At 35.8% G+C, this 26,358-nt stretch overlaps 1 protein-coding gene across 3 annotated transcripts in view; it reads left to right on the top strand.

The window, feature by feature from the left end:
• Nucleotides 1-26,358, top strand: part of NARS2 (asparaginyl-tRNA synthetase 2, mitochondrial) — a 117,087-nt gene that overhangs the window by 40,721 nt on the left and 50,008 nt on the right. For all 3 annotated transcript variants that reach the window (XM_071221469.1, XM_024572541.3, XM_053924104.2), the window contains exon 6: nucleotides 15,046-15,140. In XM_071221469.1, coding sequence (XP_071077570.1) covers nucleotides 15,046-15,140 — 95 coding nt within the window. The remainder of the gene's footprint in view (nucleotides 1-15,045; nucleotides 15,141-26,358) is intronic.

Genomic DNA, 26,358 nt, shown 5'->3' with positions numbered 1-26,358 from the left:
TCTCTCCCTTACTACACCATCCCACATGGCTGAATCCTGACTACAAACTGCCCAGCTGCTACATTGTGGCTCTTCTCCTCTACCCTCAACTCCACCCACATGGCTCCTGTCTCACTACCGGCAGCATGGCTGAATCACCCCACGTGTCACACCACCCTTAGTTTAAATCCTGACCTGGAGCTTCCTACGTGACCTCCTATGCAGCTCCTCCCATACTGAGCTACATTTGCCAGTTTCTCAAACCGTTTACATTCTTTTGGCTGCCATCTTTAGTTGGGGCAAGCATGACTGACTTAGGGAGGCAGGGGGAAGCCCCCACAGCTATGTCACAAGTCACCATGCATTCTGAAAGTCACGTACACACCTTTTGCCCCAGAGCGGTAGCACAACTAAAAACTAGCTACCAACTTGCCACAGATATGCAGAGTATCTTAAGCCATATCATCCACTTCCCCCGTCTCCCAACCCCCAACCATGGGCTGTGGGGAACTTTGGGGGGCCCTCACTCTGCTCCTCATTTCATGACAGCATGCCAGGGCAATTTCTGTAGCATGATAGCAGCCCCTTTTGAGACACAACTTGATAGGGAACATAAAACTACCAAACCACAAATCTTTGGGGACTGTATGACAGATTTAGTTACTGTGTTTTGTTTTATATGATACTTAGGAGAGAGTGATAGCCTTTTTTATGAAAGCATTTTGAATCCTATTTTTCCTGGGCAGCATTATTTTTCTGCCCAGGAAAAAAATAGGGGAGCAACCTGGTATATTAGAAAAATGATTATCCTCGAAGCTGAAAAATCTGGATTCTCTGACTGGTCTTGCCAGAACTTGGTGTTGTATGACATTTGGCCTAATGTTTAACACAACATTTTAAAGCTTTAGGGAGATAGATTAGATAGATAGATAGATAGATAGAGAGAGAGAGAGAGAGAGAGAGAGAGAGAGTTAGTTCTCATCTCCGTCAAATGTTCTTTGATTCTTTATCATCTGTATCACAAAAGGCATAGCTTCTATAAAACCCTTAATTGGAGTAAAGGAAGAAAATAGGATATTCACTGATTATGTGGGGCTTACAATCGTGAGCACTCTTCTTCATACTCTTCGAAGGAAATTGCAAATGAGGGTAAACAGGGCAATGGCATGCTGTTTTGATTTTATACCTTTTAGGTGTCTGTGCCATGCTTCATCTTTATGTGTTATCTCAACTGTTTCTTTCTGGAATTATGAGTAAATAGAATAGGGAAAATGTGGGGGCGGAGGGACAAAGTAGAAGATGGAAAAAGAGTAACAGGGGATAAAGAGGATGTGGGTGCTTCAGTAACTGTGGAAGTCAAATGAGTTTTCCACTGTTGGTTATACTCCTTTCCACTCTTCAGCTGATTGCTGTTTACCCTCTCCCCACTGCATATTTTTTTGCAAGGAGGCAGATTCAGACTTGTGGGTTTTTCTATTTCATTCCCTTCAGATTTAAAAACTACTCAGCTATAATCTGCTATGAGAACAGATATATGGAGGGCAATTCAAAATATTTACTTCATTTTTTTCTTGGAAATCCTCAAAAAAAAAAAAAAACAGGGAGGATTTTAGACCCCCATGGTGACAAAACTCACTGGGATACACACATTTTTAAATTTTTGGTAGTTCATGGTTTCCCTTTTCTTGGTTCTGCATTTTCTGTCTTTCAATGGCAGAATAACTTAGCAAAAAAAGAATTTTCTGTTGTACAGGATTTTCTGTTGCACTAATAAACTGTATATAATCTGGGAAAGGTTAATTGACTCATAATATTAAGAGTGGGAGGGAATTTAAAATCATCCATTGTGATTTTCAAGTGATTTTGCTCAGAAGTCTTTTCTAAACATAATTTTATACAAAGACCCAGTACATAAACTAGATAAAAGTAATGGCTGTGCTTATCAGGCAGCTCCAGTCTGTGTTGTTTGATTGATAATTGTATACCCATCACCTATGTGAATCTCTAGAAGAACATCAGAAAGTGGGGAGATTGCAGGGAAAGGCTCAGTTATGTAGGACTTCACACGTGTTTGCAGGACGGCCTTGACTCCTGCCCTCTGGACGCCCCTGCAGATTTCCAGTGTGTTCACTAGGGAACATCATTACCGCCATCGAGAAGCACTAATCTATAATCATTCCCCTAGTGATCTTAACCAGATCCAAGGCTTTGTATACCATCAAAATATTGATAACCACAAACTTTTATCTCTAGCCCCAGCCTCTCTTTCTGAACTGCAGATTTGTAGAAGCAACTGCCTATTTGACATTTTCCCTGTGTCATCCAATATACATTCAAACATAACGTGTCTTAAATATCTCTTGATTTCGTCCCTCCAAAGCCTCTTCCACTTCTCATCTTTCCTATCTCTGTAAAAGTTAGTGCTACCTACTCAGTTGATTAAGTTAAAAACCTGAAAATGAAATGTAATTCATGTTTCTCCTGCCTGTCTTTTTTAACCCCCACATCTAATTTATCAATAAATTCTATTAACTAAACAGAAATTCTCAATCACTCCATTTCTATTTCCAGTGTTTCCTGTCTAATTTAAGACACTATCTTTTCTCCTATTACCTATTATCCACTCAGACACTAGTGTAATCTTAATACATATCATGCCACCACCCTGCTGAAAACATTTCAGTGGTTCCTCTGTGTTCTTAAAACCAAAACTACTTAGCATGATTTATAAAGGCACTACAGTGATCTCACTCCTGCCTACCTCTGCAACAGGATCTTTTAACCCTCTCTCTAATGCTTGATCTTCTCAAGCTACAGTAACCTACCTTCTACTCCTTGAATATAGAATTCCCTCATCCCACCTTCTGATCTCATGGCTGTTCTTTGTACCTGGAATATTCTTCCCAGTGGAGTATAACAAATGCATTCACATGGAAGGAAGAAAGAGAAGGAGAGAAACATTGGTTGCCTCTCATACATGCCCCAACCAGGAACCAAACCCATAACCCAGGCATGTGCCCTGACCGGGAATTGAACCAACGACCTTTAGTTTTGCAGGACGATGCCCAGTCTACTGAGCTGCACGCTCCAGGGCCATTTTGTTTCTTTATGTGTTCATTTTCTTTGCTCCCCATTAGGCAATGTAAGCTCTCAAAGAGAGCTGTGTAATTCATTACTCTGTCTCCACAGTCTAGTACAGTGCCTGGATGAATGAATGTACATGTACATATAGGTTAGTATGGAAGTACATAGGATATGGAAGTACATAGGAGGGTCATCTTTCCTAGCTAGGCACAGAATGGGCAGACCTCTGGGGAGAGGGAGCAAATATACTGTATGAAGACTCAGAGGGTAACAAAAACATATTATAGTTGAACATGTCTAGAGTGTACAATGTGAGTATGAATTAGAGTGAGAAAGTTTTAGAAGGTAAATGCCAGAAAATGAAGTTTCTTTTATACTAGTTCAAGGAAGGCTATGGGGAACCATCAAAGAATTTTTGTACTGTTTTCAAAGTAATCAAAATTTCAGTTTTGTGAAGATTAACCTGGCAAGTAGCTTAAGGTTTGATTGGAGGTTTTTGGACACCTTCTTTTTATTAAGGCTTTGTTCAGTCCTTGATTATATTAAGAAACTCATTTTGCTTCCTGTTAGAAACAGAGTGTTTGGTGTTCTCTAGACCCCTTTACACTAAAAATTGTGGAGGATCCTGAAGAGTTTTTGTTTATGTGAGTTTTATTTTATTGACATTTGCTATAATTAGAAATCAAAACTGAGAAAAATTTTAATATGACTTCACTTAAAATTAACTATAATAAACTCATATTTTAGTATAAATAAACTGTTTCTAGGGAAGATAAATATATATTCTAAAACACAAAGAATTAGTGAGAACAGTGATATTTCACATATTTGCACATCTCACTAATGTCTGAGTGGTCTAAGACATCTGGATTCTCTTCTATCTGCATCCAGTGTGTTGCCGGCCGTCCTTTTGGATGAACTATATTAAGAAAATCTAGCCTAATATAGACATAGTTGGAAAAAAGGAGGAGTATTCTAATAGCCTTTTCAGATTATTGTGGCTATTCTTCTTTGATACAATGCCACAACTCAACAAATTGTAGTTTCTTAAAGATTAGTTACAATGTAGAGTCTATACTCATCATAATGTCCTGATCTCTGTGGTGGCCTTTGCTTGTGCCTGGAACATTATTACCAGTTCTTACTACAACAAATACATTTTCATCCCTTCATACTCTGTTACATTGAAATCCTTTGGTCTGCCTTACAATTTGAGTGGATCTTTTACCAATACATAATTGTGTAGCATCATACATTTATTTAGATAACATTGGTAATCTGAGTTACACAGACCTTTTTATTTTGACACATTTCATTATGTAATATCAAAAAAATCACATTCATTAATATCACTGTCGGTCTCATCAGAAAAGTCTTTAAAGATCAGGAAGCTGTCAAGCTCACAGTGGTAGATTTACATTTTCCAAAATCCCAATATTTGCTTGAAAGCTCACGTTTTATCATTGGTTAAAAATTCTGTCAGTTGTTTTCCCTTCCAATAGGCTCCCTTCATTCAGTTTTGAATAAAGGTCAGCCAAATATCCAGACTGAATTATCATGTCAGTCACTCTTTCAAGTAAAATTGCTGTTCCATGAGATATAAAACAGCTTGTTCAACTTTCAACTCAAACAGTCACACAAGAGCTTTTCCTCGAAACAACAACTGTACTTCAGTATGCAGCACCAGTGCTTTGTGGGGGCTTCCTGTTTTCTCACACCGAGTATTAAAGAGACATTGTGTTCTTTATTTCTCTTTCCGATAGTTTGTTGTCGGTGTACAGAAACCTGACTGATTTTTATATATTGATTTTGTAGCCTGCAGTTTTATTGAGTTTGTTTATAGTTCATCCAAAGACTAGATGGGGTCTTTCAGGCTTTCTATATATACTGTCATGTCATCTGAAAGTAGTGACAGTTCTATTTCTTCCTCTCTGGCGTAGATGCCTTTTCTTTCTTTCTTTTTATTTGTTTGTTTGTTTGTTTATTTTTTGCCTAATTGCTCTGGCTAGAACGTCCAGTACTATGTTGAATAAAAATAGTGAAGTGGACGGACGTCCTTGTCTTATTCCTGATTTTAGAGGAAAGACTTTCAGCTTTCACCATTACAATGTTCGCTATAGGATTGTCATATACGACCTTTATTATGTTGAGGTACATTCCCTCTAATCCCAATTTGTTGAGACTTTTTATCATGAAAAGATGTTGAGTTTTGACAAATTCTTTTTCTGTACCTATTGAGATGATTTTATGGTTTTCAGATTTCATTTTGTTAATGTGGTATATCACTGTAACCAAGCAAACTAGGGCCCATGCACATGGCACCTTCATGCATGACCCAACAATTAGTGTTGGAGGAAACAGGTTTTTACTTACAGGATTCCAACCTCAAGGGGGCTGGGAGCACTCCTACTCGGAGTTCTGTTCTCCCAGGAGACCCAGCACTTCCCTTACTCCCTACCAGGCTAGAAGCCAAAACCAAGCCCAATAGTTCCCCATATCCTTATCTGTTCTTAAGCCAGCTGTGCAAGCAGTTCTCCATCCCCTCTGGAATGTGCACTTGTGGGCTTCAGAGTCGCCATCCTCTCGCAGCAGCTCTCTCCTTCAGGATCTGGGATATGTTGTTCTCAGCCTCCATGTAGTAGCCTGGGAAAACATGTGCAGTGTTGCACTGGATCATGGTGAAGTCCAGGAGAACACACGTCCCAAGACAGTGGCTTCTCTGTCTGTCCTCCAGAGAAACTGCAGTCAGCATTCCCCAGTCACAGGTCAGCATTCCAGGCATCTCCCCCTAATCTGTGCTTGGTTCTGCAGGTTCTCACAATTCCCAGGTTCATCAGGTCTGCTGGTTCTTCTTCAGGCTCCATCAGCTCTCTCCTTATGTTCTTTCAGACCACATGCCTACCGCTACCTCTACTTTCCCATGGCGGACCAGCTCCTTCCTCATGGCTACCTCCCTTTCAAAACTGCATGGTTGCATCTTTCTCTCTCGCATGGTGAACCAGCCCTGTTCTTTTTCTGCCCACCCTTATTTTAAATCCTGACCCAGAGCTTCTTACCTGACCTCATCTCCAGCTCCTCCCACAAAGTGCTACCTTAACCAGTTCCCCTGTGTCTTTTTACCTTCTTATGGCTGCCACCTTTAGTCAGGGCAAAAGTACCCCATGACACAGGAGCCTCTGCCTCCCTGCTGCTCAAGCAGACACAGTGTAAGTTTCCCCTGCTAATTCATGAGTTGCTACCTATTCTGAAAGTCCTGTACTCCTTTTGCACTGGGGCAGCAGCCCATTTCCCCAAAGGAAAGACAGGCTATCCACTTGCCATTGTAATGCAAGGTATCTTTTAAAAAGTATCTCCTTCCCCCAACCATGGCCTGTGGGGAATTTTAGGGGGTCCTCACTCTGCAACCAGTTGCATCACATTGATTGATTTGTGGATGTTGAACCGCCTTTGCATCCCTGGAATTAATCACACTTGACCGTGGTGTATAATCTTTTGAATGTGTTGTTTAATTTGGTTTACTAATATTTGTTAAGGATTTCTACATCTTTGGTTCATCACAAATATTGATCTGTACTTATTTTTTCTTGTCTTTGTCTAGCTTTGGTATTTTCAGGGTAATGCTGCCCTCTAAAATGAGATTAAAAGTGTTCCCTCTTATTTATTTATATATTTTGAAGAGTTTGAGTGGATTTTTATTAGTTCTTCATTAAATATTTGGTAGAATTTAGGAGTGAAGCTATTTGTTCCTGGAGTGTTTTTTGTTGGGAGGTTTTTGATTACTGATTCAATCTCCTTACTAGTAATGGGTTTGTTCAGATTTTCTATTTCTTCTTGATTCAGTGTGGGCAGGCTATATGTTTCTAGGAATTTAAGCTGTGTCTCTTTTCTTGTTAAGTCTAGTAATGGTTTGTCTATTTTGTTTATCTCTTCAAAAAAATCGGCTCTTAGCTTCATTGATCTCTTCTATTGTCTTTTTAGTTTCTGTTTTTTGTGTTCAATATAATTATTTTAATTATTTTAATCATTATCAATATAATTGTTGATGTTAATATAATAATCATTTTATTATATAACTATGTTACATAATATATATTAATTATTAATATAATAATTATTTGATACTTATTGATATTATAATAATTATTTGTTACTTATTATTATTATTTTAAATATATTTTATTGATTATGCTGTTACAGTTGTCCCGTTTTCCCCCCTTTATTCCCCTCTGCCCTGACCCCTCCTCCCATCCTCATTCCCCCTCTTTAGTTCATGTTCACAGGTCGTACATATAACTTCTTTGTCTTCTCCATTTCCTGTACTATTCTTAACCTCCCCCTGTCTATTTTGTACCTACCATTTATGCTTCTTATTCCCTGTGCCTTTCCCCCCTCCCTCCCCGTCCCCCTTCCCACTGATAACCCTCCATGTGATTTCCATTTCTGTGATTCTGTTCCTGTTCCAGTTGTTTGCTTAGGTTGTTTTTGGCTTTTTTAGGTTCAGTTGTTGATAGTTGTGAGTTTGTTGTCATTTCACTGTTCATATTTTTGATCATCTTCTTTTTCTCAGATAAGCCCCTTTAACATTTCATATAATAAGGGCTTGGTGATGATGAACTCCTTTATCTTATCTGGGAAGCACTTATCTGCCCTTCCATCCTCAATGATAGCTTTACTGCGTAGAGTAATCTTGGATGTAGGTCCTTGCCTTTCATGACTTTGTTTTTATTTTCACTTGGGTAGCTTTCACTTGTGCTAACTTTGAGCTCAGCTTGTTCTTCTAGAAAAGCAATGTAATGTTTTGGTGCTCAGGTGAACTGTTATCTTTGGGGAGGGAAGAGGAATTACTGAGGGAGGAACACTAGAGTCTTGGCAAGTGTTGATACTCTTCTATCTGTGACGTGGGTAGTAGCCTTTATTTTGTGATAAACCATCAAGCTGTGCATTTTCCCTACTTTTCTTCATGTGTATATTACAATAGAAAAATTAGAGGAAAAAAATTAACATTAGCAGGCTTTTAGTAGTATTTTAGTAAACACTTTTAGTAGAAACATACTATTGTGTCTCATAAGTAAATTATCAATTTTTAAAGTGCCTTAAACCTTGCTAATTCCTGCATCAAAAACTGCCTTTTTAAGAGTTTTAACATGTTTAGAACTTGAATTTTTTGTTTATATCCAGTGAGATTATATTCCTTATTGCTAGTATATTATGCTTCAAAGTTCCTAGTAAGGAATGTTTTAAATAATATAGTGATAATTAAGTAAGCCCTGTTCCTTAGTGTTTATTCAATTATTGGTTTCATCATCTAATTCTGAAGCCTCTGGGCACATTTACAAAGTGTAAAATAAATAAAAACAAAAAACCCCTACATTTCTGTTTCTGATTCTCATCTTTGTGGTAAAGAAGCCAGAGTGAGGATCAGGTTGTACCCTATATGAATACCTACAACCTCCTCAGCTTGCTGGTCCTTCCTGTCTTCTGAGTTCTTTATCTCATTTACATTTGCTGAGACTGATAGGAATGAGATCATTTCTTTTGGCAAATGAATGATATAGCATATTGGTCATAGATATCCATATGCTGATTGGCTTTTTAAAAAAAGACTTTTTAGAGCAGTTTTAGGATGACAGCAAAATTGAGCAAAGATGTAAATATTTCTCATGTACCCTGCCCTCACGCATACATAGCCTCCCCCTGTTATCAACCTCCCACACCAGAGTGGTGCAGATGTTACAGTTGATTACCCTATATCAGGGATGTCAAACTCATTTTCACCGGGGACACATCAGCCTCTCCGTTGCCTTCAAAGGGCCAAATATAATTTTAGGGCTGTATAAATGTAACTAGTCCTTAACTAGGGGCAAGGAGCTCGGCGCTGCTGCCAGGTAGAAACAAGGTGGAAGGCTGGATTCGGCCCCTGGGCCTTGTGTTTGCCACCTGTGCCCTACACTGACACAGCATTATCACCTTAAGTCCATGGTTTACGTTAGGGTTCGCTCTCGGTGTTGTGCATTCTACAGGTCTGGACACATATGTAATGGCATGTATCCACTATTGTAGTGTCTTATAGAGTAGCTTCACTGCTCTGAACACCCTCCATGGTCTGCCTATTCATCCCTCTCCTCCCAGCCCCTGGCAGCCTCTGATCTTTTTATCGTCTCCATAGTTTTGCCTTTTCCAGAATGTCATATACATTTGACCCTTGAACAACGTGAGGGTCAGGGGTGCTGACCCACTGCACAGTTGAAAATCTGCATATAACTTAAGTCCACCCTCCGCATACTTGGGCGAGTTCCCATCCATGGAGGAAAATACAGTCGACCCTTGAACGGCACAGATAGGAGTCCATGTATAAGTGGATCCGTGCAGTTCAAGAGTCAATTGTAGTTAGAATCATGTAGTATGTAGCCTTTCAGACTGGCTTCTTTCACTTGGTAACATGCATTTGTTTCTTCCATGTCTTTTCATGGCTTGATGGCTCATTTCTTTTCTTTTTAGTGCTGAATAATACTTCATTATGTGGGTATACCATAGTTTATTTTTCCATTCACCTACTGAAGGACATCTTAGTTGCTTCCCAGTTTTGGCAATTGTGAATAAAGCTGCTATACACATCTATATGGACTTCAGCTCCTTTGGGGAAATATCACAGATTGTCATTGCTTGGTCTTAGGGCAAGAGTATATTTAGTTTTGTAAGAAACTGCCAAACTGTCTTCCAGAGTGGCTGTACCATTTTGCATTCCTACTAGAAATGAATGAGAGTTTCTATTGCTCCACATTTGGTGGTGTAGTGTTCTGGATTTTAACCATTCTAATAGGTGTGTAGTAGTATCGACTTGCTTTTAAGTGTGCTTGGCCAGGATACTGCTTTTTAGCCTTTTTCTGTGGATCACATAGTTTGGATCCCATAGCTCGTACGTGCACGACCCCACCCTCAGCCATTGAAATGAGCAGTGGTTAGTCCTTTCAGAATCTATGAGCTAGTTATTTTTGGAATGTTAGTACACTTAAAGGAGTAAGGACCTTGGGGAAAGTTATGTAAGTTCCTTCCAACTGTTAACAAACAAACCTGATTAATGAGTGAATAAATTAGGACTTGGCTATGTAAGCCCTCCAGACATATTCACAAGTTTCAAAACCTCTTAAGATGAAAGCTTCATATTAATTCTCTTTTGTTTCACGGTGTTAATGCATGAAATAAAAAAAATATTACAGTCCTCAGTTATGTTATTTCTTATTCATTACTGTAACCCTGCATTTAGCCTCGTACCTGGCACATGGTAGTCAGTGAAATATTTGTTCAGTTGAAAAATGAATTGAAGTATGGCCTGCAATTATGGGAGATACTACATTTGAGATGAAACACAAATTTATTTCTAATGGAGTGAGAGAGCTTGGAAAGTCTTCATTCGTGTTAATAATTCTAAGGAATACAGTGATCAAAAAACTTGAAAAACCAGAAATTAAAATACACTGTAAAGTCCCAAAATGAAAATAGTGTGGTATTGGTACACAAATACACCAATGGAATACAACTGAAAGCTCAGAAATAGATCCAAGTTTGTATGGATGTATATAAAGGAAGTATCTCAACTCACTGAGGTAAGTGGTGCTAGGTCAGCTTGGTGGCCATATAATTGTATCGACAAGGAATAAATTGAAGACTTTTTACTTACATTGTGGCAGGTAGAGTGATGTAAATACATGTTTGTTTGTTTTTTTCCTGTGGAATTGCAGGATAATGATGCTGTGGAATTTCTGGTACTTCTAGCACATCAGTAGTAATTTCTGTAGTTCTTACAATTATGGTGCATAATTTGTGTACTCTTATCCCATCTTTAACATATGTCTTTCAACCCCTGAGTATTTTCTCTCATTTGGGAGAAATAGTAGAATATAAAGATATTTTTTAAAGTACTGTACTGAAATAAATATTTGGAATCAGAGCCTTTGTTCTTTGTGAACATAAACCATCAAGAATGCTTGTTATCTCATTACTTTCACCATACTTACTGATTTTTATCATTATGGTATTTTAATAGTACATAATATACTTTCATTTGTGTTTTATTTATTATGTTATCTTGTTTTCTTTAAGATACAGAGAAATCTTTTCATTTGGAAAGTTCATTTTTAAGTGGGTTATTTTGGATCTTAGAACTCATTTTCTCTTACAGAAATAGGTAATAATTACATTCACAGGGCAGCCATAGACTTTTCAATGCCTCAGATAGGTGAAATACAGCACCTGTGAATGAAAATGTATAGAACACTAGTAAGTAAACAAAACAAGAACAGTGAAACTGAGTAAGAAACAGTTTATTTCACACTTGAAGAAAATGGGAGAATGTAAAGTATTGACTTACCAGGATCGTACAATACTATGCTGTACATTTTTAAGAGCTGTAAATATTGATCTGTAGTTTTTAAATAATTTTAAACATACTAAAAAGTGTTGAGAATAATACAATAAACAACCAAATGCCATCATCCAGCTCAATATTTTGCCTCAGAAACTTTTTAAAATAAATGAAACGTGACATTTTTAGGATTATGTTGATTTTTACTTTAAAGTTTATAACTCTTATAGTGCTTGATGTAGGTTTGGGTCATTATGCGACTTGCAAGCATAAAGAGAGAAGGAAATAAAGAAGCTGTCCCAGAGGTGACTGGGAGGATTTGTTAGAGAGCAGAAGGATTGTGGAGAATATATATTGATATATGCTTCTTTGGAACAGAGTGAGCCACATCCTTGAGAAAGCAGAAGAGGAAATTGAACATATATAATCTTCAGAATTAGGATAGATGTCAGAATTAGGTAGATGGTGTTGAGAAATTGGACAAAAAAATGAAGACGTCTTTTATATTTAGCTGAAAACTATATTTAATTAGGCAGGGTATCTATAAATTATGTGTTCATTGGAAATACATTCTCTACCTTGTGCATTTTTTTAAATTCTTGAAGGTGTTAAGATGATTGGTGATATTAAAGAAAAAAACCACAGAAAAACACCTATTTATAGCTCTACTAGAAGTATAATAAAAAACTAATAAAAGCAGTATAGTTATAAAAGTTAAGAAAAGAAGTAACTTCTTTCCGCTATACTACCTGCTTATCAGTACCTACGTTTGTAAACAAACATAACACTAATAGTGCACTTTTGGACCAGCAAAGCCGTGACACTTTGCTAGCAGCTCTTATGGCTGAATGTGCCACACGCTTTTTGTGCTTTCCTTGCTTGCTCGTCAGACTCTGTCTCCTCTGATCCCTGATTGCTAACCCCTCTGCTCACACTTAACATCACTCTTTTGGTCAACAAGCATTTATGGAACAGTTACTTGTCTTTGGCACTGGGCTGGGCGCTTAGCATACCGAGATGTATAAACTTGATCTCTACTCAAAACAATATCATTTGGCCTTCTCTTCTCTTGACCTGTCCCAACTATTGAATTTTAATTCAATATTTTTGTTTTAAGTAGCACAGTGTTAGATTTTTCTGATAACCTAAATTCTTCCTGGTATTTGATTTTGTTCTATACTTTGTTCTTGACTTTTTGATTTTTCTATTGATGCTGATCAAAGGAATCCATGCTTCTATAGGACAAAAGATAAAATCGTCACTCTTTATATGATAAAGAATACACAGGGAATAAAACCAATAGAGTGTTTACTTTGAGTACTTGCTGATAAAGCCTGCGAATCCAACTTTTTAAAAATGTTATTTTAAACTTATTTTTGAATAGGTAATGGAGTTTGTAGTTCAGAAGGTACCACTTAACAGTACAGAAGGATTCTACCCCACTTTTGTTCCCCAGTGATCTAGTTCCTTCCCCAGAATCGACCATTGTTAACTACTCTGGCGAACCCTGAAAACTGTGTGGCAGTATCGCGTTGCCGCCGTGCACTGGAGAAGAACGTGCAGTCTGCTCTTGTTGGACAGAATCTACCATTTTAAAGTTTCCTCTTAATTCGGCATTTTTTGGTCACTATAAACTTGTGACTCTCTTCCAGTTTCCGATAGTTGATTCTGATGGGTTTTACTCATTTTTTTAAGTTTCTCTGTAGAGGGACAAACCTTCAGAACTACCTGCCCCATCATTTTTGTTGATATGACTCTCAGCAGTTACTTTTTAAAACAAATATTTTATAATGTTCCTTTAGTATCCTAAAATAAAATTTATAGGTAGTATAACTTAATACACAAAGAAGTTTTTAAAAAATTAATGTAATACATTAATTGTAAAGGAGAAATAAAGGAAGTAATTCATTAAAAAGTAATATGAATTTCAGTGTGCAAACATCACATATGCCATTGGAAGGCATAATGAAGTAGTGATATGTTTGTACCTATTCAAATATAAGTTAGATTTAAGAGGTGTAAAAAGGTCAGATTCCATTTTGTACAAATCCAAGTAATGAAAGGCTAAAATCTAGTCATAAAAGCTAGAAGTGTTCATATGTACAGGAAGAGAGAAGTTGGGATAAAACTCTAGTACAAATTATAGACTAAAAAGGTGAAGGAAAGGAGAAAATATAATATTCATATGTATGGGGCCTTATTTGAAATAAAATTATTTAGTAAATAGTAAAGAAATACCAGAGAACATATCTTTTATTTTGAAATCCTAACATGTGTCAAGTCAGATAGTTTAGTCTTGAATATTTAAGTCCTTGGAAACAATATTCTTTCAGTGATAATGGGATTTTAAAGATGGATTTTTAAAAAGGAACAATAATACACTTGAAACTTAAAAAACTCAATGTAATTTTGGGTTTGAAACTTATGTAATTTTATTAACCAATGTCACCCCAATAAATTTAATTTATAAAAATAAACTGGTAAATATTTGAAAAAAATCTAAAATTTGGTACATTTAATATCATTATATTATTATTAGAAAAGCAATGACAGAACATTTAAAACCAATATCAAAGTAGATTTGAAAAATAATAGCCAATTATAAAATAAGTGAATGATTCCAGTTGGTATCTCATTAATACACATGCATATCTGTATATGATATGCATTGTTTTTAAAACAACTAGTGGAATTAAATATGATACCTTCATTTCATGTGTTTCTATAATTAAGTATTTGGTACTAACTCTCTTAAAAGGAATCTTACATCCTCTATTACATATTTAAAATTAACTATTATTTTTTATAGTAACTGCACCATTACAGTAAAACACTTCCAAATAAATACACAATTTGAAATACAATAGTAAGTAAATTAGCTGACTTATTTCCAAAAAAATTGGCATAATAGTCATAACTTGATCCAGGAACTTTCTTAATTATACTATTTAAATTGTGTTTGACCTCCACATAATTTTTTAGCTTAACTGTTACAAATGTTGGTTATCTTGTTTGCTACCCATTTCAGATGGAATAATAATTCTATCTATATTGTAAGTTCATAAATATTTTTAAAACTAATTACTTACCATGTATTTTAAAGGTAGGGTCCCTCTCTTACCTTCTAGCAGTAGTGACAATTAAATGAAATAATGTGTTTAAAAGTTTATAATGTGTTTATGAAAATCTGTATTAAGAGCATTATTATTAATCATAAAGCAGTTCTAGAGGCTATTCCCTTAGAAAATTAAATCTTAATAATAGGTCAGAATTTTAAGAGATTCTATAATTATTCACATTTAAAATTTTTAATTTATAATCTTTTGCCCCGGTTTGACCCTCAATCAGAATCAATTTTTAAGGACAAATTTATTTTGTGACAAAAGTACTTTTTCATTTGGTTGTTGTATGTGTGGAAAATATGGAGCAAACTCCCTTGACCTAAGCACTTCCCAAGCAGCCACTTTTCTCTTAGGTGTGTGCTGCCTTTATTCTTATGTGAATGACCTGGCCTCACATTGTTTAATTGCATTATGATTTTTAGTTATAGCTTGTATGTGAGTGTGAAAAGTGATCAAAGCGTGTAATAGCTTTTTGTGGTTTGTGGTTTTCATTTGCAGCCTTCAAGCAAAATAAAGGTACCTGAAGAGAATTTCTTCGATGTTCCTGCTTTCTTAACTGTCTCAGGACAACTTCACCTAGAAGTGATGTCAGGGTACAGAATTTTCTTTTCTCTTTGCTTTAAGGTACTACTGATTATGGGTTGAGTGAGAGTGAAATAATGTTTCCTTTCCCAATGCTAAAAACCTAAAAATTGAAAGTTGTGTTTATTATTAGTCCACTTGGATTCACCAAAAGTATATTTAGATTGACATGACAATCTTACTTTATAAAAATCACATTAGTCTGTACTGTTTAGTGAAAAATGTAACACTGGAAATATGAAGCTATAATTTTTTAAATTTTACTATTAATAATGAAAATATAAGTATAATTAATTATGTTATGAAAATAAAGTTATAGTTCACACCTGAACCAGGAATTAAGGAAAAAAAAAAAAAAAAGAAAGGTACTTGAAACAAATAGAAGAAAAATATTTTAAATGATTGGTTTAAATTTACATAAAGAAAATTAACCAACAAAGCCATCATGAGAGACGTGTGACAAATTAGAAAGTCCTGGAAGTCAGATCACATTAATTTTAGTGACTCTTAAATCTCTGGAAAGTCTCTATACCCCTTTCAGCCCAGCTTTTCTTTTCTTTCTCTTTTATTTACTGGTTTGAGAGAGAGAAGACTTTGTTGTGCCACTTACCTATACATTCGTGGTGGTTTCTTGTATGTGCCCTGACCAGGGATGAACCCGCAACCTCGGCATATTGAGGCGACCCTCTAACCTCCTGAGGTAGCCCGCCAGGACTCCAACTTTTCTTTACTTTAAAACAAGGAATTGGATAGGAAGACTTTTAAAGTCCTATCTAAATACTGTGTTCTGTGATTTTGTGAGTGATTTCTTAATGCTGACTCAACAAGTACTGAGTCTCTTTTGTGCATCTTTTTCTCTCATATAGAGATTGAGACTTAAAAATCTCTCGAAGAAATGACTCCCAAGAAAACAAGGGAATCTTCATATGCATCCCATTGTTCTTAAAGTGTAGGTGACTATTGTAAATTGTGCTGCTATGAACATTGGGGTGCATAGGTTCTTTTGGATTGGTGTTTCAGGGCTCTTAGGATATAATCCCAGCAGTAGAATTGCTGGGTCAAAGGGCAGTTCCATTTTTAGTTTTCTGAGGAAATTCCATACTGTTTTCCACAGTGGCCGCACCAGTCTGCATCCCCACCTACAGTGCACTAGGGTTCCCTTTTCTCTGCATCCTCTCCAACATTTGTTTGTTGATTTGTTTATGTTGGCCATTCTGACTGGTGTGAGGTGGTATCTTGTGGTTTTATAAAATAATTTTAAAAAATTAAAAAGAAATAAAAGAAAAAAAAAGGAACACTTCAAAAAAAATGTACAGGTGGGAAAACCCAGGGGAAGTAGAATAGTGTTCATGTTTATTTTTCTTTTTACATACTTTACTCAGGATGGAAAAGTCAATGGTGGAATAAAAATCGTCTTGAAAATATACTTTACTTAGATTCTTTCTCATTTATCTTTGAGGCAGAAATATGTTATTTGACAAATTCAATAACCAAATAGTTGATAATAATATTAGGATACTATGCAGAAAAACTATCATCATAAAGGCCCTGTGAGATTGTGGGATCTGCAGAGCTGTGTTGGGGGAGGGCCTTGTCAGGCATGTCATGGAAAGTACCTAATGCCTGTTAAAGTGTAGTTTTTTAAAAATTTTAATATAAATTATTTTATTTTTATCCCTTCACCCATCCTCCCCTTTGACAACCATCAGCTTATTTTATTTATTTTTTAAAATTAATTAATTTATTTTTATTCAGTACAATTGTCTGCATTTTCTCCCCATCCCTCCACCCCAGCCAGTCCCACCTCCCTCCCCCACCACTACCCTCCCCCTTGATTTTGTCCTTGTGTCCTTTATAGTAGCTCCTATAGACCCCTCTCCCCACTATCCCCTTCCCACTCCCCTCTGGCTATTGTTACAATATTCCATATGATCTCACCTTTAACTGGAACATAATCAACAAAAGAAAAAAGCAAACAAAATATAACCAGAGACATTGAAATTATTTTATATATCTATAGGTCTGCTTCTGTTTATTTGTTTTGGATTTTTTAGATTCCATATATAAGTGAAATGAGACAGTCTGTTTGACTTATTTTACTTAGCATAATACCCTCTAGACCCATCCATGGTGTCATAAATGACAAGATTTCATTCTGTTTTATTGCTGAGTAATATTTCATTGTGTGTATTATACAGGGGTGGGCGAAGTTAGATTTCCAAAGTTTATTCTGATATCATAATTTATTAATTATTGTAAATCTACTTTATTAATTACTATAAACCTATTTTTGCCTACTCCTGTATATATCACCTCTTATTTATCCATTCATTTATTGATGAACAGCTACATTGCTTCCATATTTTGGTTATTACTAGTAATGCTGCAATGAACATAGGGGTGCAAGTATCTTTTCAAATTAGCGTTTTCATTTTCTTTGGGTAAATACCCGTAAGTGGAATTGCCAGGTTGTATGGCAGGTCTGTTTTTAATTATTTGAGGAATCTCCATACTGTTTTCTACAGTGACTGCACTAACTTACAATCCTACCCACCGTGTATGAGGGTTCCCTTTCTCCACATCCCTGCCAACACTTGTTTGTTGATTTATTAATAATAGCCATTCTGACTGGTGTGACATGATACCTTACTGGGGTTTTAATTTGCATTTCCTAATGATTAGTGATGTTGAGCATCTTTTCATATGTTTGTTGGTCATCTGTATGTTCTTTTTGGAGAAATGTCTGTTCAGGTGCTCTGCCCAATTTTTAATCAAATTATTTGACGTTTTTTGTTTGTTTGTTTTGGTGTTAAGCTGTATGAACTCTACATATTTTGAATATTAACTCCTCATTGGATGTATCATTGGTGAATATCTTCTCTCATTCACTAGGATGTCTTTTTGTTTTGTTGATGTTTTCCTTCCCTGTGCAGAAACTTTTTAGTTTTATGCAGACCCATTTGTTTATTTTTTCTTTTGTTTTCTTTGCTCAGCAGACACAGCCAAAAAGTTATTGCGAAGAGTCATGTCAAAGAGTTTATTGCCTATGTTTTCTTCTAGGTGTTTTGTGGTTTCAGGTCTCACATTTAAGTCTTTAATTCATTTTGAGTTTATTTTTGTATATGGTCTAAGAAAGTGGTCTAATTTCATTTTTTTCCTGAATCTGTCCAGTTTTCCCAACACCACTTGTTGAAGAGACTGTCTTTACCCCATTATATATCCTTGCCTCCAGTAATTGACCAGTTTCTTATGCCTGTCAAAGTGTAATTAAAAAAAATAAAATATGACTCATTCAAATATTAAGTTAGCATGTATCACGTATTTTATTTATTACTGAGGTAATAAGTAAAATAGTAAGGCTAGTTCAAAGAGCATTTGATATGCTGAGTATTCATAGACAATTTTATAAAGGAATTTTAGAGTAGGATTGCTAGGTTAGTTACAAACTGGTTAATGACCTACATACCAATAAACACTGACCTTTGGAATTTTGTGTTCTATCTGACAAATTATTTACTACTCTACTGGACAAAATCTACAAGTTCACATGTAACTTTTGTTAATCTGGGATATTTAATTCAGTGAAAATAGAATAATTGAGCAAGTACCTTCCTGTAAGTAATTAAATAACCTCTGAGTGGGTTATTTAATATGGCTGTGTCCCCATATTATATTGAAAGCACATGCTGTCTACCTTTTGGCCTTATATCCAAGTTTTGGATAGCCTTGTTTTAACAGCCTTTCAATATTCGTTTGTTTTACCTATAAAGTTGTTTTATCTATAAAGTTATCTGTCTTCCCCTCATATTTCATAATACATGAAAGATGTAAATTTATGAAATGTTGGTTTTTCTATTATAATATCACTTGTGGATTAAATATGTTCCCTCTTTCCCAGTGAACTGCAGTGAAGCACAGAACACAGTGTACAGTGAAACTTGGCAGAAGAGTAAATTGGCAGAATATGAAGTTTTTGTATTTTTTAATGTGTTATGGGGTATTTCTAATAATGTCAGTCAAATAAATGTTCCTACTTTAATATGCATATTTCTAGGACTATTAATATACAGTACATCATGTCTCAGATTAATGCAATATTTAATCTCCAATAAGAAATTGTTAGTTTTCTTTCCCTTAGCTTTGTTTTTCTTAAATTTTATTTAGCAGACTTTTAAAGTAGAGTAAATGGTAGTTAAATTTGAAAGGTTAACATTTTCCAAAAGGATATCCGTGTCAGTTTAGTGGGTTTATGGCTCCATTTTAAGTTAATTTTATTGTTGTTTTTATATAGACTTTCTATTTTTGAACAATTTTTTAAAAGATTTTATTTATTTATCTTTAGAGAGATGGGAAGAGAGGGAGAGAAACATCAATGTGTGAGAAATACATTGACCGATTGCCTCTCACATGCCCCCAGTCAGGGACCTGGCCCACAACCCAGGCGTGCGCCCTGATGAGAATCAAACCAGCAACCCTTTGGTTTACAGGCTGGTGCTCAATTCACTGAGCCACACCAGCCAGGGCTATTTTTGAATAATTTTTAAATATAGAAAAGTTACAAAGATAGTGCAGACTTTATTATACCTCTTACCCAGTTTCTCATAGGTAACATCTTATATTACCATGGTGCATTTGTCACAGCTAAGAACCCAGTGGTAGTACATTACTATTAACTAATTGGGATTGCCCCAGTTTCCTATCAGTGCCTTTTTTGTTTTCCAGGATCCAGTTCAGGGCACCACATTACATTTAGTTGTAATATTTCCCCACTGTCTTCTAGTCTGTAACAGTTTTTTAGTCTTTCCTTGTTTCTCATGACTTGCAAGATATGCCCCAGTCTGGATTTGTATTTCTCATGGTCAGACTGGAGTTACGTGGATTTTGGGGAAGAACACCACAGAGGCAAAATGTTCTTCTCATCACATCATATCAGGGGATGCATGATATCCATATGGTGATAATTAAGTTTGATTATTTGGATGAGGTGGTATTTGCCAAATTTCTCCACTGAAAATGTACTTTTTGTCCCTTTCTCTGCTCTGTTCTTTGGAATTAAGTCACTAAGCCTAGTGCATTCTCACTGGAGGTGGGAATAAGGACTGGAAAGTGGGAGATGGAATTAAACACCACCTCCAAGGAGTGGGAGTATTCAGAATTCTTCTGTGAGGAAGATTTGTTGTCTCTTTACCTTTGTGTGTTTATTTATGTAATTGTTTATGTCAGGGTAGATTTATATATATTTATTTTATAGTTTGGGTTACACTTCAATTCTGTGTTACTTATTTTTTGCTCAGACTGTTTTAATTTTATAGCTGTTGGGAACTCTTTCAGGTTGACTCTTGTATCCTTCTCACCTGCCCCCGTCCTTTTGTTTTTTGAGTATTTCCTTAATCTCTGGTACTGTAAGACACCCCAGATTGATTGATTGACTTATGCATTTGTTTGTTTTGTTATTTTTAGTGAACCTACACTGACACATTATCGTCATTAAAAGAGCATAGTTTACATCAGGGTTCACTCTTGGTATTGTATATCCTATAGGTTTGGACAAATGTGTAATGACACATATCCATCATTACAGTATTGTACAGAATAGTTTCACAGCTCTAAAAACACTCTGTGTTCCTCTTTTTCATCCTTTCCTCCCCCCTAGCCCCTGGCAACCACTAATCTTTTTACCACCTCCAAAGTTTTGCCTTTTCCAGAATGTCATGTAATTGGAATCATACAATTTGTAGTCCTTTCTGATTGGCTTCTTTCATTTAGTAATACTCATTTAAGTTTCCTCCTTGTCTTTTCATATCTTGAGAGCTCATTTCTTTTTAGCACTGAATAATATTTTATTATCTTTATATGTTGTACCACAGTTTATTTTATCCATTCACCTACTAAAGGTGAAACTTGGTTGCTTCCAAGTGTTTCAGCAATATCCCAGGCTTATTTTTAAATTTTGCCTACTCTGGCCCTAGAATCAGCCATTTCTCCAAAGAGCCCTGGTTTCTTCTATGAGAAAATAGTAAATAGGAACCAAGATTTAGTCACTGGGTATTTTGCTGCTATGGGGGGATTACTGTTTCCAAGCCTTCTCAGCAGATAAATCTGTAATATGGTTTTTATTTTATTTTATTTTATTTTATTTTTCATCACAAATAGGATTTCTTGTCACCATTCAAAGTCTGAATTTTAAACAGATTCTTGGACTGGGGGCTCATATCCATCAGCTCGTTCAACTTTAGCACCCGTCTCATCCCCAGTAGCTTTTCTAGAACTGCTACCTTTGTCATGAAGCTCCATGAGTTTTCCCAGTTCAAACTTGGGCTTCTTCGGCATTTTGAATTTTCGAACAAAGACATCATGGAGTGGATAGATAGACTGGTAAGCCTTTTCTGTGTCTTTTCCAGTGGCATCTGAAATCAGTTTGATATCCACTTCTCTCAAGTCATTTGTTGGCAGGCATCTCTCGGGTCGTGATTTCCATCATCATCTTCTGGATTTGGCAGACCTGTTGATGCTGAGCATAAGAGGTCTTCTGAATCTGATTGTTGTGGTTTTTAGTGAAACAAGCAAAGAATAAACAAAGCAAATAACCACTGGTTTCTTGACATCAACATGAGCTTCAATCATGGTCTGCCATTTTTTTTGACCACGGAGCACATTTTGTCACGGGTAAGAGCCACGCCATGGAAATTAGGCAGTTTTTGCCATGAACATCCTCAATAATTAGCTTAAGTTTTCTAAATGCAACTTCATGATTCTGTAGATCAGCAGGGCTCACTTCTAAAACACAACTGCCAGATGCAATTTTAGTTCACTGAGTTCTCATGATGAGAGGTTTTCCAATATTTCTTATATTGAACATAGCAGGTACTTTCACATCATACCAATCTTTCTTAGAAAATGGATCAACCACTTCCTTCTTGGCTCCCTTTTTGCCACCTTTCGTAAGGTGCTTATTCTTGCTGACTGCCGTGGTGCTGCGCAGAGAGCCAAAAAGCTACAGTGTTTTTTTTTAAGTGTTTTTATTATATTCTGCCTACAAATATAATTTATATTCTCTTATTCCAAGAGAATTCAAAATGTTCTAAATTGCAAAACCTACAATTAAGAAATGCCATCTAATAAAAATTTTCATTTCTTATCAGTTAAAGTCAGAATTGGAGGAAAGCTTCAAGTTTTTTTTTTATCATTTTGTTGTTGATGGTGGTTATGTTTTGTTTATTTTGTCATTTTGTTACAGGTGTTTTTTCCTTATTAGGGATTTTTTTTTTTACTAGGCTCTGAAGTCAAGCCTGTTTCAAGATAAAACTGATGCTTTTCTTTTAAACATTGCTGTTGGAAATATAAATAGGCATGGCCTCTCTGGAGAAATACCTTTTCATCAAGAATTTCATATCTAGGAATTTTTCTTAAGGAAATGTTCTGGCAATTCTGTCAAGATGTGTAAACAAAAATGTTAAAAGCAACTTTATTTATACTAGTGAAAAATTACTAACAACCTAAATGGCTGTTTAACAAGATTGATTAACCCTCAGTATACCTAGAAAATAGAGTCATCTGGGGTAATGGACCTTACTCCTTTTTTAAATCCTCACTTGAAGATATGTTTACTGATTTTAGAGAGGAGAGAGGAAGCAGAGAGAGAGAGAGAGAGAGAGAGAGAGAGACACGGAAGAAGAGAGAAACATAGATTTGAGAGAGAGACATGGATCAATTGCCTCCCATACAAGCTCTGACCGGGGATAGAACCTGCAACCTAGATATGTGTGCTGACTGGAAATCAAACCCGCAGTGTTTTCACGAACAGTGACACTCCAACCAACAGAGAGCCACCCAGCCAGGACTGGGCCTTACTCTTTTTTATTTTTTATTCTCAATAAATATTTTTAAGCCATCTTATGATAATATACAGAAGTAAAATAAGGGAATAGTGAAACTAACTTTAATATTAATATGAATTTAAGCATAGCAAACTCAAATTTTTAAAACTGCTTTATTGAAAGATAATATATTTACCATAAATTACCAATTTAAAGTGAACAAAAAAAATAAAAAGTGTAGTCAGTCATGAAAAAAATTTTCTTTAATATAATATTAATTCCCCCCAAAATAAAGTGTACATTTCACTGGGTTTCAGTGGACTTTCAGAGTTGTTCGGGTATCACTATAATTTCAGAATATCTTTATCACCCCCAAATAAACTTTTTTGCCATTAGCACTCACTACCCATCATCCCTCCTACCCTAGGCAACCATTGATCACCTACTTTGTGCTTTATGTCTCCATGGATTTGCCCATTCTGGATATTTCACATAAATGGAATCATACAATATACAGGGGTGGGCAAAGTAGGTTTACAGTTGTGGGTATGTAGTTTACTCTTGTATTACTGTTTATTATTGTATCATTTACTTGTATTACCATTGTAAGCCTACTTTTGCCCACCCCTGTATTGTATTCTGTGGTTGGTTTCTTTTACTTTGCATAGTATATTCAGTGTGTGTCCATGTTGTAACATGTATCAATACTTCGTTCCTTTTTATTGCCAAATAACTTTCCATTATGAGTGTGCCACATTTGTTTATCCACTCAGCAGGTAATGGGTATTTGGGTTGTTTCTGCTTTTGGTCTATTATGAGCGATGTTACTATGAACATTTGAGTACAAGTATTTGTGTGAACATGTTTTCATTTCCCTTGGGTAGGTACTTTGTGTACTACAGTGAGAAAACTGAAGATGATGTAATGGTAATGATTTATCCCAATATGCATCTTTCTCTTATCCACTATTTATCTTAAGCATCCATCATTCTTCTATTTTCATAGTTACTCTTTTTTAACCTAATTAGGAGTAATTGATGATCAAATAATTTCTAGGATGTTGAAATAGAAAAATGTTTCAGTGTACAGGAAATCCCATGCTCATCTTAGATTCATGTAAAGGTTCAGTGGGTTTTATTCTATTAGAAGAAAAAAAGAATTTTTCTGTCTTTTTGGCTGATCTCTGTAGTGGCTTGAATTTGTCCCCCCCAAAAGACAAGTCCTGTGAATGCAACCTTATTTTATGGTCCCAGCACACTTCTGCTGCACAACTCTGTAACCTTATTTCAAAATAAGGTCTTTGTAGCCCTGGGTGGTATGGCTCTGTGGAGTGAGTGCCAACCTGAGGACCAAAGAGACACTGGTTCGATTCCCAGTCAGGGCACATGCCTGGGTTGCGGGCCAGGTCCCCAGTAGGGAGCACGCAAGAGGCAACCACACATTGATGTTTCTCTCCCTCTCTTTCTCCCTTCCTTCTCTACTCTAAAAATAAATAAATAAATAAAATCTTTAAAAAAATAAATAAAACAACACAAATTTATAAAAAATAAAATAAGGTCTTTGCAGGTGTAATCACATTAAAATGTTTGATTAGCATAGGCCCTAAATCCAATGACTAGTAATTTTATAAGACAAAAAAGAAGGAGATTTTGGATACAAAGGCTTAGAGGACATGCATACAGAGGGAAGAAGGCCCTGTGAAGACAGAGACAGAGGTTGACATGATGCTGAGGAATACTAAGAATTGCTGGGAGCTACCAGAAACTGGGAAGAGGCAAGAAAGGATTCTTCTCTAGAATCTTCAGAGGGAGCATGGCTCTGCAAACACCTCGATTTCAGACTTCTATCCCCACAGCTGCGAGAGAATAAGTTTCTGTAATTTTTAAGCTCCCCAGTTTGTGGTAATTTGCTATGGCCGCCTGAGGAAACGGATACAGTGTCTAAGAAGGTTTAAAGTCATGAAATACTAATTTTTAGAAATAGTTTAAACTTCTCAACAAAGGAACTCAAAAATTAAAAGTAGACGTAAGGGACCCTGGCAATAAATTGAGAGTTAATTGTGATTCGCCCAAACAATGAATTAAAGCTTTACATCACGTTGTTAAAAGAAACAAAAAAGTGGTTATGAAACAAAATAGAGTGGAATTTCAGTTTTCTACCGCATGTGTATGTATGAGTAGGAAAAAATCTGGAAAAATCACCAATATTCAATAGCAATGGCTAGCTCTACTAATTTTATTTTCTTTCTTAAACTTGCCTTTTTTTCATATTTGAAAAAACAGTATTTATTACTTTCATAATGAGAAAACATTAGCTATTTCTATTTAGGAGGGGGGAATCAGTTCAGGCTTTTAGTTGATTTCATTCCAGTTTGAGTAGTTGGTTGCTTTGCGATTGGTATGAGCAATCCTAAACTCATTTGCATAGATTATCTCATCAGTTCAGGTGCTGAGCTCAGAAGCCATGAAACCCTCATAGTCAGGATTCGCTCATCCTGTTCAGTAGTGGCTGTGGTAAGAATGTCAGCATGTGAGTCAAACTGAGGTGTCCTTGTAACTGGTGTGCATCTGTCTTTCCATCCTCTGCCACTTTTTCATTCTTCATCTACTTGATGTTTAGATGCTTGCTTATCTGAACTTTGTTGATGTACACACATTGATTTTCAAGATCTTTTTGATTGTGGCTATTTAATTCATGCTGTGCATTTTCATGTACCTCTGTGTTTCTAACGCTCTGCCCTCTGGCATCAGATTCCCTTTGCCATAACTCATTCCTCAGGGCTCGACTGAAATAGTGCTTGCTCCTTGACTCCTTTTTTTTCTCTCCATAAAAATTATTTTTCTCTTTTTCTGTTCTCTTATACTACTTAGCTATTTTGTGTCCAAAAGTAAATAGAGTTTCTCTCATTTTAACAGGTAGCTATTTTGTAGTTCTTTTCATACATGTCTATCTTATAGATTATAAATACTGTTCTAAGGAGCTATATCTATAAAAATAGATTTCAGGAAGTATCATCAAGTTGAATTCGTAAAACACAAATTCTCTTCTTCTAGAATTTTCCTCTGCTGTTTCTACTATAAAGTTGATCCCACAATAGGAGTTAAGTGTATGTTAATCTTCTCTTTTTACTTTATTTCATGGAAACATCACCATGAAACTTTGAGATCTTTAATTACTTTAATGTTTCCTGATTGCATGTGAACAATGATGTTTCTTTATGCTGTTCTCATGAAGGAGAGACCTTAAAACACACAGGTTTCTTCTTTTAGTGTATTATTTATGTTAAAATTTAACCCTATTTAGATAGAAATATGAATTAACACTTCTGGTATAAATGACTCAGGAACTTTATTCATTATCACCTTACCAATTACATTATTAGTATGATATAGCCAGGAGATGCACATTTCAG

This window comes from Desmodus rotundus, chromosome 5 (genome assembly GCF_022682495.2).
Source record: "Desmodus rotundus isolate HL8 chromosome 5, HLdesRot8A.1, whole genome shotgun sequence".
Lineage (NCBI taxonomy): Eukaryota > Metazoa > Chordata > Mammalia > Chiroptera > Phyllostomidae > Desmodus > Desmodus rotundus.
The sequence above is the reverse complement of the archived record's forward strand: the minus strand, read 5'-3'. Positions and strand labels throughout refer to the sequence as shown.